The sequence below is a fragment of the Notechis scutatus genome, chromosome 12 (assembly GCF_049901735.1).
Source record: "Notechis scutatus isolate UNSWTSFEM ecotype Mainland chromosome 12, rNotScu1.2, whole genome shotgun sequence".
Lineage (NCBI taxonomy): Eukaryota > Metazoa > Chordata > Lepidosauria > Squamata > Elapidae > Notechis > Notechis scutatus.
This window is the reverse complement of record NC_142020.1, coordinates 15,840,697-15,858,627: the sequence shown is the minus strand read 5'-3', so window position 1 is coordinate 15,858,627 and position 17,931 is coordinate 15,840,697. Positions and strand designations below refer to the sequence as shown.

The following is a 17,931-nucleotide window of genomic DNA, read 5'->3' as shown; positions in this document are numbered from 1 at the left end:
AGACCCCTGATCTAGAGATCTAGAGCCTGGGAAGATGCCTCGACCCCTTTCCCCCGTTCTGCGCTTCCTGCATGGGTCAGATAGGTTCAACAACGTGGGGAAGATTCCCATGTTCCTCCATGGCTGGCCAGGGAATTCTGGGAGTTGGAGTCCACCCATCTCGATAATGAAAGTTGTTGAGATTTGAGGATCCCTGGACCGTCTCCGAGAACCAAAGCCCATCATCCTCTCGCACCCAAAAACAAAGGCAAGAAATGATTGTCCGGATCTGCCCCATAGGGATTTGCATGCTCTTTGGGGCAGAGACACCCCCCCCCCCCAAAAAAAATAATTGTGCTTCTGTTTGCATGCAAGACTTTGCAACCCTGGTTGATGGTGCAATGGAAAAGCAGGGGGGTCATCCAAAGAATGCACTTTTTTTTTCTGTAATTCTCTTTGGTCCGAATTCCTTCCCGCAGGAAAAGCGAGATACAAATCTAAATAAAATCCTCTGGATAAATTCTGCATTGTTTCTATCATATGACTCTCATGGGACTGACCGGGCCGTACCATTTTCCCCAGGGGAGGAGAAATATAAAATCCAAATATGAGGGCAGGAGATTCTGGCTACCTTCCCTCTTCCGAATTAGCAGTCTATTTGGCTTTGGTATTTTGAGTCTTAAAAATCGGAAAGTGCAGGTAAATTGCTGGTGAAACCTCTCTCTCCCCCCATTTCTCTCAGATTAGCCCTTACCTGGAAACCTCAATGGTGGTGGGTTGAACCAATTACAGCCGAAGGGGGATCCTGCGAAGTAGTTGGCAAAGAAACCCTGAAGGGCCGGCTACTCCAGGAGGATTCATGGGCGACTTGTGCACTGTTTAGACCTGCTTCTAATTCCTTGCCTGGCCTTGGATTCCACGCGGAGTTTCGAAGGAGGCGAAAGTTCGCTGGGGGTCCCCCCTCCAAGGAGGCGTTTCATGGTTCCTCCCGTTCAGTCCGAGTCAGGCGCTTTGGGCGGTGCCAGAAACCCGGAAAGACGCGCATGCGTATTCCTATCAGAACGGAACCCTCGACTTCTTTACAGGCGACCTCAGACAGGACTAGCCCCTTGGTCTGGGCTCCCGAGGAGGGAATAAAGGTAGGATCGTGTGCGCATGCCGGTATGAGACTAGGGAGAGAGGCTATATTAATATTGACCTCAGGTCTCTTGCTGGCGAAAGACGAGCCTGTCCCCAGATTGTAGGGGTGGCCAGCATCTCCCCCCTAGAAGCACAATCACACCTCTATGCGTGCGTGGTTATTTATGCGGCAGGTTCATTTAATGGCCCCCTCCCCAACTTGAGCCATCCCCAAAGATGCTGGGAATACAACTCCCAACACTTGCAGAAGTGATGGGAGTGGGAGTAGTCGAGCAAGCGGGGAGAAAACCTTGAGTGTATCTAGCTGGATGGAAGCCCCCCCCCCCAGGTGTCTTGAGTCCGGTGCAGAAACAGAGGGAGGAGGAAGGACCGAGAGCCATTCCAGATCAGCCCCCCACCTCTCCCTCCTGAATCCTGGACTCCCAGGCAGTTCTATCATCAGTGACAGGCTATCCAGCTGTCCTACCTTGCAGGGCTGCGGTTAGTGCTGGGGTGCATTGGTTCCCTTGCAGCAGCAGCAGCGTGATTTTAGTATCCTGCCAAAATATAAAAATCTATCATCTATATTTATCTATAATCTTTATTATCTATATATCTAATCTATAATCTATATTATCTATATCCAATCTATTATCTATATATCTAATCTATCATCTATATTATCTAGATCTAGGGTATTACCCCAAATATGAATCCTGGGGTAATGAGGACGGGGTACCCCAGCATTTTTTCACATTCTGTTTGTATAGTTTACAACCTTTCAAATCAAGGGTAACGTGCGTTATAAATTTTTGTGGGTAAAGGTAAAGTTCCTGACCCTGATCTAGATCTAATCTATATTAGGGTCCCAGAGCTGGGATTAACCCCAGAATTCCCAGCCAGTTGGCTGGGGAATTCTGGGAGTTGAAGTCCGCCAGGCTTAAAGTTGCCACGGTTGGAGACCCCTGATTAATATTATCTATATCTAATGTATCATCTATATTATCTATCTATCACTCATCTATCTACTTATCTACCTACCTACGATATATCTCATCTATGTTTGTATGTGTACATGTGTAAATAAGAACCTTCGGCAGCTGGGTGACCTTGCACCAGTCCCCCCCTTCAGCCGTGTCCACCCTCACAGGGTCGTTGTTCTTGTTGGGAAGACAAGAGACGTCCTGCATGCGCATCACGAACTGCACAAAACCAAGACAGGAGGACCTCTTGGCATTTTTGCAGCTGGCCGAGCGGCGGCGGCAACAGCCATGAACGCCATCGTGGTGCTGTGCCACTTCTGTGAGCTGCACGGCCCTCGCACCCTCTTCTGCACGGAGGTCTTGCATGCCCCTTTGCCGCAGGGCCCGCCGGGGGGAGACAGCCCTGGGCAGAGCGAACAGGTGGAGGATGAGGAAGGCGGCATTCAGATGAGCAGCAGGATTCGTTCCCACAGCCCGGCCGATGGCGCCAGCATGGACTCCAGCAGCCCGGGCCCCAAGAAATCGGACATGTGCGAGGCAAGTGGGTTCTCTCTGCCCCCCGAAGTCCCCCCTCCCCTCTGCGGGAGTCCCTGTGCCATTCGTTGATCCAAATTGGCTTTTTGAGTGACAGCTTGCAATTGATGGTTGTTTCTCCCTTAAGGACATTACTTCCCGTTGCTTTAGTCCAAGTTTCTCAACCTGTCCCGTTACTAGAAGATGGGTGGACTTCAACTCCCAGAATTCCCTAGCCAGGCATGCAGTCATGTGACCACAATTATTCACATTTTGACTGCAGTTTTTGGAATTCATCGTGCTTCCTAGTGTTTATTTCTTATTAACTTTTTTTATTTCCCCTCCACCTCTTAGGGTTGTCGTTCCCTTCCTGTCGGCCATCCAGGCTACATCAGCCACGACAAGGAAACGTCAATCAAATACATCAGCCACCAGCACCCCAACCACCCCCAGCTCTTCAGCATTGTGCGCCAGGCTTGTGTGCGCAGCCTCAGCTGTGAAGTAAGCCGGCTGGGTTGGGTTGCTGTTTTGTTCACTTCTATTTTTATCATCCTGCCTTTGGTATTTTCATAAACAGCTCAAGGCGGTGAACATACCGAATACTCCTTCCTCTTCCTGTTTTCCCCAAACAACAGTCCTGTCAGGCGGGTTGGGCTGACAGTCATGCCTGGCTGGACTAGAACTCACCGTCTCCTGCTTTCCAGCCAGGTGCCTCAACCACTGGATCCAACTGAACCTCTTCGCCAACTCAAAAGGGTTCTTGCCAAATTTTGCGGGAAAATTCCCTGTTTCTTGGCTTTGCTGTTCACTGGTTAACTACCGTGGGTAGTTTGCATCTTTTTAAAATTGTTTTTTTTAAACGTCACTTTGTTTTTTATAATTTTGGAATTGTAAGCTGCGTAAAGTCCTGGACTGAGGCGGGCAGCTCTAGAAACTGAATACATAAATAGAGATAAGATTAATGGCAGAAGCTAAGATTGGAAGGAGACTTGAAGGTTGCAGGGCTTCCTCTGTTTCGAGAAGAGATGCCACCATGGGTGCTTTTACTTTTGCCTTTTATCCAAACGGTTTTGAGAGGGGGAGGGGGTCGCAGACAGGCTGTGCCTAAGAATTTCTGGTGCCCACGATGGCTTTGATGGAGTTTGGCTCTTTTTTTTTTTTTGCAAAGGTCTGTCCCGGACGGGAAGGTCCCATCTTCTTCGGTGATGAGCAGCACGGTTTCGTCTTCAGCCACACCTTTTTCATCAAGGACAGCCTGGCTCGGGGCTTCCAGCGCTGGTACAGCATCATCACCATCATGATGGACCGTATCTACCTCATCAACTCGTGGCCTTTCCTCCTGGGCAAGATCCGGGGCATCGTGGACGAGCTGCAGGGCAAAGCTCTGAAGGTCTGGGCAGCAGACTGGGAGGGAAATCAAAGACGTTTGAGAATGATAGGGCAGAAAGGGACCTTGGAGGTCCTCTAGTCCAACCCCAGCCCAAGGCAGGAATCCACATACCATTCTGGCTGTCCAGTCTCTTCTTGAAAACCTCCAGTGATGGAGCACCCACAACTTCTGGAGGGAAGTCAATCCACTGATTAATTGTCCTCACTATTAGGAAATTTCTCCTTAATTCCATGTTGCTTCTCTCCTTGATTAATTTCCATCCGTTGCTTCTTGTCCTGCCTTCAGGTGGAGAATAGGCTGACTCCCCTTCTCTTTGTGGTAGCCCCTCAAATACTGGAAGACTGCTCTCATATTCCCCTCAGTCCTTCTTTGTTAGACGAGACATACCTAGTTCCCGCAACCATTCATTGCATGATTCAGCCCCCAGGCCTCTAATCACCTTTGTTGCTCTTTTCTGCACTCTTTGTCTGGAGTTTTCAAGACCTCTTTTTAAGGTCTTGCTGCTTTCTTGGCTAATGATAAATTTTGGCATAGCTGGGTTTTTAAAACACCTTTGCTTTTTCAACTTATATTTTTTTCCATTGTTGCTTCTTGGTTTCTCAGGTCTTTGAAGCTGAGCAGTACGGATGTCCGCAGCGTGCCCAACGCATGAACACGGCCTTCACCCCGTTTCTGCATCAGCGGAATGGGAACGCGGCTCGCTCACTGACTTCGCTCACTAACGACGAGAACCTGTGGGCTTGTCTCCACACTTCCTTTGCTTGGTGAATGCATTTGGTAGACTTCTGACATGGAAATCTGGGTGCAGGCTCTGCTCTCATATCCAGTGGGCTTACACCCCTTTCCAATACCCTTAGGCTGCTGAAGGCCTGTGGCAGCAGGCTCACCGAGAAGCTTCTGGAGGGGGCCCCAACAGAGGACACCTTGGTGCAGATGGAAAAACTTGCTGGTAAAGGCAGAAGCCGTTTTTTTATGGATGTTCTCGTTTGTAAAAAAGCCAATTTCTTGCCTTGTGCAGGAAGCAACTCGAGTAGCCTTCGTTCAAACTCTTCTCTCTCTCTTGAGATTTGGAGGAAGAATCAGAAGCCTGGGATAACTCAGAGGAAGAAGATGGAAAATCGACCAGCCAGAAGGACGTCCAAGAAGGTTCTGGACAAATGAAGAACCAGGCTGATTTCGGTCTTCTGGCAGACTGCAGCAGCTGGAACGGGCCAGGCGGGAGTCAGTCTGTCTTCCGTTCCCTCCGGCATTTGAGACAGGCAAGGAATGGCCATTGGATCACTGGGCGAGGAGAGGGGCCTTTGCCCATCCTGACATTTTAGGAGGCTGCCAAAATACACAGCAACAGAGAAAATAAAATAAATAATAAATAAACATAAATAAATAATATAAAAGCACATACTTCCAGAACTTGCGAAGCATGGTGCAAAGCAGTATTTCTCGAGCATCGCTGGCTGGGGAATTCTGGGAGTTGAAGTCCAGACCTCTTAGAGTTGCTAAAACTTGAGAAACACTGGTGTAAGGTAAAATTAAAGGCAAAAATACTATTTAAAACTATTGTGTCTTTCTCAGGTCTTGGGATCGTCGGCATTCCGCATGCTGGCCTGGCACGTTCTCATGGGCAACCAGGTAATCTGGAAAGCGCAGGATCGAGACCTCATCCACTCCGCCTTTGATGTCCTGCGGGTATGAAACACGACATTACCTTTCTCCGCCCTGTCCTCTTTTAGTGGATTTCTGATTGGCTGGGCTGCCCTGATGGCATACATGCAAAGTTCTCATCTCTGTGAGCCTGCATGATGGTCCCTCAGACTGTTTAGAATTGCATTACTGGTTTTGGTCAATTTTAATCAGTGTCGCCAACCACTCCAAGCCTCTAGAAACTGAGTGTCGTATATAAAAGTAGGAACCATAAAAACGTTATTGTTATTCCATGATAGCATGGATGTCTCGCGTGCACCTCCAGCCCGTGTAGATCTAGCTGCGTTGATCTTTAGTCTGTTTCAGAATTAATACTTATTATTTTAAAATGTTTTTTCTTGTTCTTAATTGGTTGGAAGCTGGCTAGGAGTTGCCTCTTAGCAAGATGGGTGGCATGCAGATTTAATAAAATGTATAAATTTGTTTGAAATGGCAAATACATCATTTTAGGACTTTGTATCTTTAGATCCGGATTTTTCATAAAATCTGTCACCTCTGCCCATATTCAAACAGTTTTCTCCGTCCTGCTTTGCAAACCATTTTGTGTGCACAAAACCTGCGCTGGTAACTGGACTCTCACCAGCCTCTTTTTCCTTTGCTAGACCATGCTTCCGGTTGGCTGCGTCCGGATCATCCCGTATAGCAACCAGTACGAGGAGGCTTACCGGTGTAACTTTTTGGGGCTTGGCCCTCAAGTGAAAATTCCTCCTCACATTTTGTCCTCAGGTAAGAGGGATCGTTTTCCTGTCTTCCTCAGACTGGTAGAAAAGATGAGTAGTAACCTTTCCTTGTCTTGGACACCCTGACGATCCATAAACTACAGATAGTCCTTGACTTGCGACCACAGTTGGGACCAGAATTTCCATCATTAAGCAAGGCAGTTACTAAGTGACTTAATGTTAGAATCCACTTAGGAAGACTGCAAATGGCAATCAGATAAATCCAGGATGCTGCAAACACCGTAAATTCAGGCCGGTTTCCAAGCACCTGAATTTTGATCACATGACTGGGAATGCTGCGATGGTTGTAAGTGCAAGAATTGGTTGTCAGTCACCTTTTTCAGTGGTATTATAACTTCAAACGAGCGCTAAACAGATGGTCTTCAGATTGATGCAGGTTGCTGCTTCGGATGCAGGAGCATTAGTGCCCCAAAGGTGGTTTTTTTTCCAAGAGGCAAATGGACTTTGAAGAAAACAAGAAAAAACAAAGTCCAGTTGCCTCTTAGAAAAAAAAGCACCTTTGGGACAACCATGACCTGGATGACTGAGAAACTCCATAGACAGAAACATTAGCATTTTAGGCACTTGGGATGGCTCTCTCTATTGCTCGTATAAATCTGACGATGGTGCTATGAAGAAATTCTGTTTTTCGCTCCAGAGTTTGCTGTTCTGGTGGAAGTTCGCCCCGCCACACGGTTGAGCCTTTACCCTGTCCTCTTTGATGAAGACCAGCCCCTCAGTAAATATGAGTTTGTGGTTACTAGTGGCAGCCCTCTGGCAGCAGACAGAGGTGAGCCATGCATGTTACATCCAAGCCGTTTTGGGTAGTGTTGCAACACTGTCCAATTTGTAGTTGACAATTAAAAAGTTTCACAAATTTTTGAAAAGGAACATACTTTTGTTACTTAGCTGGAGATCATCATCATCATCTTTTAATGACCCCATAATCCTTTGCGGGATGGAGTCCGGGCAACTGAATGGAGATAAGTGTTTACTGGCCAGATGCCCTTCCTGTCACCAATGCAGAGTTTTTGTTCAGCAGATATATTCTGTGTGCCCAGAGAGAGAAATATCTGCCTCTACCTAGGATCGAACTCACAGCCTCCTGATTATGAGATGAGAGCACCACCTCTAGGTCACTGCACCACTTGTTACCTAGCTGGAAATGGCAGGAGAAAAAAGATGGATGGGTATCTCAACAGTGCAGTGCCGATTAAAAAAATAAAAGAAAAATTGGATGATGTTTTAAGTCCTCCTTCCCTTCTGCAGTTGGTCCGACCATCCTGAACAAGATTGAAGCTGCTCTGATGAATCAGAACCTCTCGGTCGATGTGGTGGACCAGTGCCTCATTTGCCTGAAGGAGGAGTGGATGAAGTAAGGTGGACTTTTTGGTGGAAAAGTAGTTGTCTTCTAGAGTATTTCTTGAATATGCTTCCTTGAAGGAAGGGAGGCGTGCTGTGTGATCTTTAGAAATTTCCTTTTTGGAAGAACGGGTCCTGGTTTGCAACAAATGGTTCTCAATTATTATTATTTTTTGCTCAATTATTATTTTTTGCAGTAAAGTGAAGGTCCTCTTTAAGTTCACCAAGGTGGACAGCAGGCCGAAAGAAGATACCCAGAAGTTGTTGAGCATCTTGGGGGCTTCCGAAGAGGATAACGTGAAGCTTCTGAAGTTCTGGATGACGGGCTTGAGCAAGACCTACAAATCACATTTGATGTCCACCGTTCGCAGTCCAACTTCTCTGGAGTCTCGGACTTAGCCAGGAGAACTCTTGGGTTGCCCTTGGGGAACTCTTTGTCAATCCACTTATTTCGTGTGATATGAAGGAGCTCGGATATTGTGTGGCAACGCTGCGTAGACAGACTGAAAAGCAAAGGATGAAGGCCTGTTGGCCAAAAAACTACCTACATCAGGGGTGTCCAGCCTTAGTAACTTTACGACCTTTGGACTTACAGTGCAACATTGTTTTTTCTTTATGTTACCATGAGATTCAGTTCTTTATATTTTTAACTGTACAGCTTCTTACTCATAAACTCTATAAATCTTTTCTGGCAAGAAAAGTAATTCCGAACATACTTTATATGGATTGTTTTTTAAAGGGAGAAAGATTAATAAGAGATCCTAATTTGTTAAGAGTTCTGTGAATGTCAAAATATTTATAACTACTTGTTTTCAGAAAGATTTCTTAAATATTTTATGATTTTTCCTTTATTGTGTAATTCATGTTTGTGTTGAATTTTTATTTAATCTTGTGTGTAAAAATGCACATAATAAAAGTTTTCCTCCCAGAGAAAAATACTGGCTTTTAAAAAATCAAATGATGTTTTAACACATCCTAGGAAGCACAATAAAATTTGGCTTTCCAAATTTAATTATTTCCACTAAACGTTCTAAAAAATGCAGGAAACCTAGCCTCTTTCTTCTATGATTGTCACTAATTTTCATTCCCAATCATAGTTATAGCTGTTTTTTCAACCAAGTTAAAGGAGAAACGACGCACGCGCTTTTTCCTCCGAGTGGAGCGCGCATGCGCGCCTCTCGAGGCGGGAAGGTTTAAGCGCGCGGCGCAGGCACGCGCGGCCTGAGGAGACGATGTTGCGGGTCGTGTTGGCCTTCGGGCTGGGCGCGGCGCTCGAGGCGCTGCTGGGCTGGCTGCTGAAGCGTCGGCGGGCGTCGTTGTCGACGGCGAGCGAGGTCATCTTCTTCCCCTCGAGGGTGACTTGCACGGAGGAACTGCTGGCCGGGGCGCCCTGCGTGTGCCCGCTGCCGCACGGCGAGAGCGCGCTAGGCCGCCTGCTGGTGCGCGTGCTGGATGCGCGGCGCTCGCTCGACCTCTGCCTCTTCGCCTTCTCCAGCCCGCAGCTCGGCCGCGCCGTCCTCCTCCTGCACAGCCGCGGCGTCCGTATCCGACTCGTCGTCGACGCCGATTACATGGCGCTACGCGGCTCGCAGGTCGGGCCGCTGAGGAGAGCCGGTGAGGGGCGGGGCCGCGGTGGGCGGGGCCGGAGCGCCGGTGACCAATGAGGGGCTAAAAAAGGAAACCTCGGATCGAACCATCGCGCGTTCCAAGCGGGGGGAGGGGCGGACAAAATCAGGGCGGGGAGATGGACGGGTCCGGTGGAATTCTGGGAGTTGAAGTCCATTTCAATGGGACAAAGGTTGACAACTGCACCTTTAAGCCAAGGGTTTCCAACCATGGCAACTGAAGTTGTGGATTTCAACTCCCATAATTTCTCCTGTCGTGGCTGGCTGGGGAATTCTGGGAGTTGAAGGGTCTTAAAGGTCTTAAAGTTGCCCAATTTGGAGACCCCTGCTTTAGGATATTGGGGGGAGGGGGCACACATCTGGTATCCTGAGGAGGGGGACAAGGAGGAGGAGAGGAACAAAACCACAAATAGAACCAACCATCCATCCAGAGAGAGAAAATAGGAATGAACCATTAGGAAGTCATTGGGAGGAAAGGTGGAGAAGCCAGCGGCAAGATGTGTGGAGGAGGGGTAGTCTTGGGTTTACCTTGGAATGGAAAGTGGGCAAGGAGAGAGACACGTAATGAGTGAATTTGGGGGGTGGAGAGGGTTGATTTACCCCAAACCTATCCATGGGAAGGCTGAAGGGCAGGCAAAAGGATTCAAACCCCAAACCCTACATCTGAACACATGCCTGGGTTTGTGACATTTCCATTTCAAGCCATAAAGGCAATCCAGCGTTGGTTTAACCTCCCTGCCCAACAGCCCTAAGGAGCATTCAAGTCTTGAGAGGTGGTATCTAAATGTGAATGTGGTCAAAAGCGGTGAAAAGGGTTATTTTGTGCCCTTGGGGAGAGGGAAACCAGGGGTGGGTCAAGGGCATGAGGCTCTCCCCGCTGTCTTTGAGCCCTTCTGGGCATCATTGCAAGGCCACCACAGCCCCTGGCATCCTGATGGCCTTTCTTTGGCCTCGCTGGGCTGGGGCTGAAGAGAAAGGTAAAAATAAGCAATGAGGTGGAAAAGGATACATGGTGGAAGAAGAAAAGGGGGAGATTTGGGCTAAGGAAAGTGGATTGAGGATAAAAGCGAGTGATAAAAAGACTGAAAGATGAGGTGGTTTGGTCGTAAAGATACCCATCAGCATAAATTATATAAGATTGTGAAGTTTGTATGCCACTCACCTTGTCATCAGGTGACTCTCCCAAACCTAGTTGAGCAACCAGCCAGATCCTTGGTGTTGATGGGGTTTTCTCTTCTTTCTAAGGGATTCCGGTACGCCACGATCAGGACCAGGGCTACATGCACCATAAGTTTGCCATCGTGGACAAGAAGGTGTTGATCACGGGCTCTTTGAACTGGACCACCCAAGCAATCCAGACCAACCAAGAGAACGTCTTGGTGGTGGAAGACCAGGCCGTGGTGAACATTTTTCTTGAAGAATTTGAAAAGATTTGGGAAAACTACAATCCTGCCAATTATACATTTTTTTCTAAACATGAGAAAACTGGGATTGAAAATGCACAGAGTTAATTCTGGGACATAAATATAGCATGGCAAAAAAAAAAAAACCAAAACCATTTGGGAGCATTTAGTTCAAAATTTCTTGTGTTATTTGAGAACGACATAATTATCTTAAAAGATAAGCAGCAAATCGGGAAATACACAAGCAGTGTACTCTTTAGGTGTTCAGTAAGTTTACTTTCCAAGGAATAGAACTTGATATAGGCTTTATTGAGAAGGGATATAAAGCTGAATTATTGCAGAACCGAATGCAAATTGTCTACTTATCTTTATAATTATATTCTGCATTGAAAGAGAGAAAAGGCTCAGGAAGGCCTCAGAACAACTGTCTGCTTTTATTTTCCAAAAGAGCCGTGAAGTTGAGAGTGCTGAGTTTCTGTTATGCATTGTTTGATTTGAACCCTGGAACATATGAACTTGGCAGCAGAAAGTGGAGAGGGGCAGAACCATCGCCCTGCAGGTTGTATTGCACTAAGAGGCAACATCCAGCCATAAGTATGATCCCAGTTTAAATATTTCTCTGTGTCAAAGGAAATTAGGACTGGTTGGATTTAACTCTTGCTGTTAACTGTATTACCAATGAGAAAGATTGCAAGAGAATTCTTGGAAGAAATGGAGGTAACTATTAATGCATGAACACCTTGTCAGGTCTTGTTTGTGTAGTTTTTTTTTCTTCCAATGATTAAAGCTGTAGTTCCAGAGAGCAAGTGTGAATGGAATTGTAATATTTTGGGACTCTTTTAACACCCGAGTTATGAAGTAGCTACCCTTACCTTTAAGAGGCTCTGGAGTCGGGCAGTTTAATCAATATTTTTATTTTTGCTATTTCCATTTCTCTTTTTTTTTGCCATGCTTGGAACGGTTCAGCAACGTATACTCAGTTACACTTATTAGCAATTGTTACATTTATGGGGAAGCCAGAATCGTGACCCATAACTTGTAATAAAATCACATTTAAGTAGTTAATTTTGAAGGCCGCGTCATCTCCATCTGCCCAAAAAAACCTTCATTACAGCATACCAAAGGGTGGTGCAAAAATAGTTTATTACGATATAATTTTATGTATAGTTAAGTAATTATATTTACAAAATCATCAGCTACATCCATGGGAACCCTAGCATGTCACACAAGGTTTGTAAGGAATAAATACTGTGACCAAAGTGGTGCTTCTACCAGCCGAAGAGGGAACTGGCTCCCTTCAAAGCATGAAAAGACGCCATTCAGAATCTCAGTAGATCCAAAACACATTCGTTGAGAAAAAGAGAAGATTCGTTCTTTGCTGGGACTTCCACGAGTCCTCTTCGCTGGGAGTGGACAGCTAATTCACAGGGTCCACCTGGTCTCCAATTGGGCTCACCTTCTTACACTTCTTAAATTTTGCTGGAAGGTTTGGATTATAGCAGCGTTTCTCAACTGTGGCAACTTTAAGACGGGTGGACCAACTCCTAGAATTCTTAGCAAGGTTGAGAAAGACTGAATTAGTAATTCCCACACTCTGTTCTCAGAAGCCCTGGTGATCCAATCAAGTCCATTTGGCGATGAAACTCACACGGGACTTAAGGCAGAGAGACAGACATGGTGACCTCAAGACACTTTCTGAAGTGAGGCGCTCATGAGTAGCCCCATGAAGATGGGCCTCCCTGACGTCCTTGTGCACAGCCTCCCACTCCCTCTCCTCCAGCCACAAGTTCATGTGGTAGGAACTGGTTGGCAGCTCAGCGACCGATCTAGACATTTATATATGGTTGTTTCTTACACTGAAAGTAGCGGTGGTGTTACTCCATTGAAAGGGAAATGGCACCTAATTCTCACCACCCAGATGGACTTCCACTGTTAACAGCAAATCCTATTGACTGATGCAGAGTTATGGCATAGCTAATTCTATGGCAAACCCAAGATTTTTCCCTTAGGTACTTTAGGAATATTTCCCAGCTCTTGTGGTCAGTCATGGGCTCACATTCTATCAGCGAGGGTATTTTTTCCCCTCTGAGGCTCCATTGTGGTGTATGATAGCATAACTTTAAAGGCAGCTATCAAAACTACAGCAGCTGCATTCTGCCACGCTGTGACCACAGTATAGAATAGCATAATTCAAATTTATGGACGGTGAGAGGCAACATTACTTAATTTCTTTGGAAAACTGCTTGGTTTAAATCTGCTACAGGGTGAACGTGCAAGAACGTGGTGTATCTCTGATGACTTAAGAGACGCTACTATCACCATTGCTCAGTGAACATGCAGTGAATCTTCAATTTATTGGACCTTCTGTTGATCAGCTTTCGAATGCACCAGACAAAAATCCATCGGCCGCTCTAGGTATACATACAATCCTATTCATTATTTAATGGACATTCAGGTCTAACAAACGCCTTTCCTACGAGTCCATTAAACTGAGTTTACTGCAACATAACTGCATAGCCCGGGCTATTTGCGTCGCTGTCTGTTACAAGCTTACTGAGGTGAATGAGGAAGAAAACTACTTGTATAGCAATTAAGTTTTAAAACACTGTACATATTTTTCTTTGGAGAGGCATTTGCAAAACTAAAAAGGATCAGAGAAATTTAAAAATATATTTATAGCATTCAAACAAACCAACCAACATTCTGTAAGGGAACAATGCGGGGTTTCGGTTACACTAATTTCCTTTTCCCAAATCCAAAGGAAATCTGTATTAGAACAAGATTAAAAAAGAAAGTCATCCCATAAAACCCTCCGCGAGTTTTTGCATAATAAATATTTACATGGCGTGCTTTTGAATACTATACAGGTCTTAAATTATTTTTAGAGAATAACAAAGCTTTAAAAAAAATGGGCGGGGCGGGGATTACAAAGGAGAGATAAGCGTGCGTGTGCTCAAAAGTGTTCACAACAAAGTACTGCATATATGAAATGGAGAAAAAAAGTCCAGTGGGATTCTGATCAAGTATATTGTCATTACAAAAAGCAACGTTTCCCCCGCCCCACCCCCTCTAAACACCACACAGGGCTGCTTGAAGGCAGCCTCTGTCAGAGGAAAAACAGCCTGCTCGGATCAGCACAAGTGGTCCTCCTTTTATTTCTTAGCAGGAAAAAAGGAAAGCAAAATGTCATTAAGAAAAGACAAAAGAGTCCTGCTTTGAAACAAGGGAAGGAAAAAGAAAAAAGTCAAGATCGGCCGTGGACAACATCCCAAAAGCTGTATTTCAGGTGTGTTTGCACAGTGGTAAATCCAACCGGTGCCAAACCTCCCATCAAGAATACACATTTCAATCTCCAAAGGACAGAATTGGATGAAAAGGCAGCAACCTGCCTCCAAACACGCCTTTTTTAAGAGCCATGAAAGAAATACGGCTCTTTCCCAAACACCCCACTGGCTTGGTTGCGTAGGGACAGCCCCCCCTTTGCTCGCAGCAGTAAAGTCAAGTTTTGTGTGAATGGAGGTGGGGTGGCTTTGCCCGGCTTTCAAACATGTTTGAAGGGCCCATCTCGGAATTGGGACGTTCTTGAGAAAGGGACGGGATGAACTGCAGGGGTTTTCCCCCAGAGACCCTTGGTTTGTCTGCCGACAGACAGCTATCGATTTGCAGGAAGATCGCGCAAATTAAATTCTTCTACCCTGATGTTTCTCACTTGGTAACTTTGAAGATGTCTGGATTCCAACTCCCAGAATCCCCCAGCCAGCCTTTAGCATAGAATTCTCAGAGTTGAACTCCAGATATTTTCAAATCGCCAAGGTTGAGAAACCCTGTTCTCCGGACATCTGTGTGAAGGAGAGAGGACAACTTGAGGCCTGCAAGACCATTGCGGAGGCAGATGCCACCACCGCCTTCTCCTTCAGCCGCCCGAGATGCCCTCCCTATGCCAACGTTCACACACCAATCCTAGCAATTGCTTTGGGGCTGCCATACCGACACACTTCTAGGCCCTCAACCAACAATTTGCAGTCGGATAGGGAAAACTGCTCAGATTTAGGAGAGGTCTTGAAGAAGAAAAGCCTAACCTCTAAAGTAACGATAGGAAGGTCTCCTTCGTCCTGGCCATTCAGGGCAGCTACGTTTTGCAGACTACTACTGTTGTGGCACCAGAAACGCATACATTCTCCTCTGTCCAGCTGCCTTTAAGGTAGTGCATACTAAGGTATCCTTTTGCTTCAGGTCTACCTCTAGAGACAGGTGATCCCATAAGGTGTTTTTGTTTTGGAACAACGTATTTCACTGCTAGGTGTCCAAAGGTTCTAAAAGCTGCATGCAGAGAAAATGGACCGACCCTGGCTGAGATTAGCAAGACTTCACACAGTTGGGCTTGTCCCAAAGTTAAAGATGGTTGCAGCAGAAACAACCCAGTAAAAGCAAAAACTCCAATCTTGAGGGACCTCAAATTTGTAGAATTGGGCCGGAGCACCCGAATTAACTGCAATGTTGGGAAGACAGAAATGAAGCTTGTTCATAATGCTGGTGATTGGTTAATCTTGAAATTTTAAGCACCCACTTCCAAGGGGTTCTGTTCGTTGGGGTTGGCAAAGACATTTTAATCCACCCCAGGGCCTCTCTTGGGAAAGCTGTGTATTTTCGGGATCCCAGTGCATCAAGAAATATATCACATTTTTGGGGTGGGGTGGGCCCAAGAAAGTCGTTTAGACCTGCTTCATTTCAAGTGGATAAAAGCACTAAAGGTGCTTTGAGATCATGGTTAATCTGGTCTTTTTTTGAAGGCCACTTTTAACTGGGCTTAGCTCCCAATCCGTTTTCAGGGTTGTGTTCCTTTGCAATGGAATATCCCTCACACAGGCAGTGCCGAAATTTACAGATGACACCTTTGCTACTGTTGTTAGGTCTGTTAAATCAAACTTCCCAATCCCTTTGCTGCGTGGGAAGCTCCCCTCTCTCGCAAGCCCTTTCTTCTTTTATTTACAGTTTGGTATCACTGTTGCATGATGAAATCGGGCCCAAATAGATTCTCAAAGACAGATATAATCCATTTTTCTTTTCTTTAAAAGTCACCTTTAAGAAACGAGGATGTGCACTTTAGGATAAAACCTGGTTTCTTGGCCCTCATCAGACGAGAGAAATGTCCTGAAATCTCTCGGATGGATGCCCCAAACACACTGAAATTAGGAGAAAAGGTGAACCCAACTGGAAGAGGAGAACGGTTGCTAGCGGTTTTAAGGGCAATGTTTTTCCAAGATCCTGGCTAAGGTGGAATCTGCCACCCCTTAACCATGGCTCTAAACTGGCTTAGTAAAATAAATTCAGAAGATTGCTAAGCTACACAAAAGGACTGAATCTCTGCAAACCACACAATAGATCAAGGACAGCTCAGAGTCTTTTCTTTCCCCCTTGTTGTGTCTCCCAACCATCCAGGGGAGCATTGGGGAGCTTGCTTGGCCAAGCTGAGTTTGTTCCAGAGTGGCTCAATATATGCGCCTAAGTGCTGTGTTACTCTTCAACACTGGTGGAGCTAAGCTGGAGGTGTGTCCTCCCTCCCCCTTTCCCAGGGCCCTGTTGTGATACCAACACATCAGTAAAACAGGGCTAGCTTATAATAGGCTGTTGAGCCTTAATACTGACACTCAAATGTAGTGGATATACACTAGGAAGGAGATAAATATATTGAAGGGAGGAGAAACATCAATCTCTCCCTGCATTCTTGCCCAAAGTAAGGACTTTTCCATTCAGGACATGTCAAGGAACTTGTTTAATCTGGTATTTCTCAACCTCATCGAGTTTAAGATGCTTGGACTTCTACTCCCAGAATTCCCCATGCTGGCTGGGGAATTCTGGGAGCAGAAGTCCATGTATCTTAAACTGGCTAAGACTGAGAAACCATGATTTCATCCCTTTGGTGGTAGACAGAAAAAAATGTCTGGAATTGCTCGGTCTGTTCATCTGTGGAGCGGCTCTAGAAAAAATCCCCGCTCCTGGCCAAGCGAAGCGAAGTCATAAGAAAAGATGGGAGTGGGGGGAGAAGAAGGATGCTCATGTCGTGATGCGTCAAGAAAGGCGGTGCACGTGGCCAAGCCGGAAACGAAGGAGAACATTAGTCTTTCTTCAGCTCCTTGGATTCAAAAAGCTTCAGGCGCTCCTGCACCGTCAGGCCTTCCTTCAGACTCTGGAGGGGAGAGAGAAGGAAAAAAAGCAAACCATGAAAGTCCGCTCTGGTGGAATGGACCAAATCCAACATGGAAATGTTCAGGCAGAGGAGATAAAATAGCGAGAGACAAATCCTCAGGTTTACCATCATGCGGAAGAAAGAAAAAGCATCATTATGGAGAAGGGTTACTGGAGAATCGGTACCCGATGGAGGAAGAGCGAGATGACCACAGGCGCAGCTAACTGGAGTGACCGCCTAGAGATTCTCTGAAGTATCTCCAGATGCCTTCAGCTCCACAAGACCTACAAAGTTGTCCTTTCCCTATAACGTATTTGCTCCAAGACCATTTCCTAATGTCACTATGGGGCAATACATTAACACCTCATAAAAGATGCCGTCTCTGGTAGAACTGGGGTTACAGAAGGAATATCTAGATTTTTTACCCCTGGCTTCTTAACTGGTGGGAAGAGCAGAATGTCACACCTCTGTTATGAATCAGAGAAGAGTAGGATTTGATTGCACAAGGTCAAAACAAAACATTCCAATTCTATGTGTCAATGAAGACAGAGAAAAAATAGGAAAAAAACTATATAGATGGTTTTTCTTCAAGTTTTCCCCATTTCTTGCACCTTTTGCTTGCTTGCTTTTTTCTTCCTTACTTCATATTAGTTGGTGTTATTAGTTTAATTATATATAAAATTTTATATTGTATTAAACATACGAACACACACACACCAATATAGATGCAAATGATTTGGGCCACCATATCTAATGGGTAAAGTAACTTCTAATTGCAAAACACTACCAATAGCAACAGCATTAGCACTTACACTTATATACCGCTTCACAGTGCTTTACAGCCCTCTCTGATTGGTTTACAGAGTCAGCCTCTTGCCCCCAACAATCCAGGTCCTCCTTTTACCAACCTCGGAAGGATGGAAGGCCGAGTCAACCTTGAGTCAGTCAGG

General features: G+C 45.8%; 3 protein-coding genes across 13 annotated transcripts in view; 2 read left to right on the top strand and 1 right to left on the bottom strand.

Annotated features, from left to right (window-relative positions):
• Nucleotides 1–1,010: 1,010 nt before the first annotated feature.
• Nucleotides 1,011–8,702, top strand: FLCN (folliculin). Of its 3 annotated transcripts, none has more exons than XM_026683207.2 (12): nucleotides 1,011–1,118; nucleotides 2,249–2,618; nucleotides 2,949–3,095; nucleotides 3,763–3,984; nucleotides 4,588–4,748; nucleotides 4,842–4,933; nucleotides 5,050–5,243; nucleotides 5,557–5,670; nucleotides 6,288–6,411; nucleotides 7,063–7,194; nucleotides 7,674–7,779; nucleotides 7,964–8,702. In XM_026683207.2, the coding sequence occupies exons 2-12, from the start codon at nucleotides 2,370–2,372 to the stop codon at nucleotides 8,163–8,165; spliced, it is 1,743 nt and encodes a 580-aa protein (XP_026538992.2). In that variant the 5' UTR covers nucleotides 1,011–1,118; nucleotides 2,249–2,369; the 3' UTR covers nucleotides 8,166–8,702. The 3 variants fall into 3 exon arrangements, with proteins under 3 accessions (XP_026538992.2, XP_087798396.1, XP_026538991.2); XM_026683206.2 differs by having other exon boundaries at nucleotides 1,015–1,118; nucleotides 2,344–2,618; XM_087942270.1 differs by lacking the exon at nucleotides 7,063–7,194.
• Nucleotides 8,703–8,898: 196 nt separating this feature from the next.
• On the top strand, nucleotides 8,899–11,601 carry PLD6 (phospholipase D family member 6). The gene is made up of 2 exons (XM_026683368.2): nucleotides 8,899–9,380; nucleotides 10,637–11,601. The coding sequence occupies exons 1-2, from the start codon at nucleotides 8,999–9,001 to the stop codon at nucleotides 10,900–10,902; spliced, it is 648 nt and encodes a 215-aa protein (XP_026539153.2). The 5' UTR covers nucleotides 8,899–8,998; the 3' UTR covers nucleotides 10,903–11,601.
• Nucleotides 11,602–11,918: 317 nt separating this feature from the next.
• The window catches only part of MPRIP (myosin phosphatase Rho interacting protein), a 74,483-nt gene continuing 68,470 nt past the window's right edge, over nucleotides 11,919–17,931 (bottom strand). For 5 of the 9 annotated variants that reach the window (XM_087942268.1, XM_087942263.1, XM_087942265.1 and 2 more), the window contains one exon: nucleotides 13,130–16,981. In XM_087942268.1, coding sequence (XP_087798394.1) covers nucleotides 16,910–16,981 — 72 coding nt within the window. In that variant the 3' untranslated portion in view covers nucleotides 13,130–16,909. Of the gene's footprint in view, nucleotides 16,982–17,931 lie in introns of all 9 variants that reach the window. The other 4 variants (XM_087942262.1, XM_087942264.1, XM_087942266.1 and 1 more) reach the window with 1 other exon arrangement.

What these genes read in the sequence shown, in the direction of transcription:
- PLD6 (XM_026683368.2), top strand. Translation starts at nt 8,999, where the DNA reads ATGTTGCGGGTCGTGTTGGCCTTCGGGCTGGGCGCGGCGCTCGAGGCG. An exon ending in CGGGCCGCTGAGGAGAGCCG is followed by an intron (nt 9,381 to 10,636) that starts GTGAGGGGCGGG and finishes CTTCTTTCTAAG; the next exon opens with GGATTCCGGTACGCCACGAT.
- FLCN (XM_026683207.2), top strand. Translation starts at nt 2,370, where the DNA reads ATGAACGCCATCGTGGTGCTGTGCCACTTCTGTGAGCTGCACGGCCCT. An exon ending in CCCTCCGGCATTTGAGACAG is followed by an intron (nt 5,244 to 5,556) that starts GCAAGGAATGGC and finishes TGTCTTTCTCAG; the next exon opens with GTCTTGGGATCGTCGGCATT. An exon ending in CTGAAGGAGGAGTGGATGAA is followed by an intron (nt 7,780 to 7,963) that starts GTAAGGTGGACT and finishes TATTTTTTGCAG; the next exon opens with TAAAGTGAAGGTCCTCTTTA.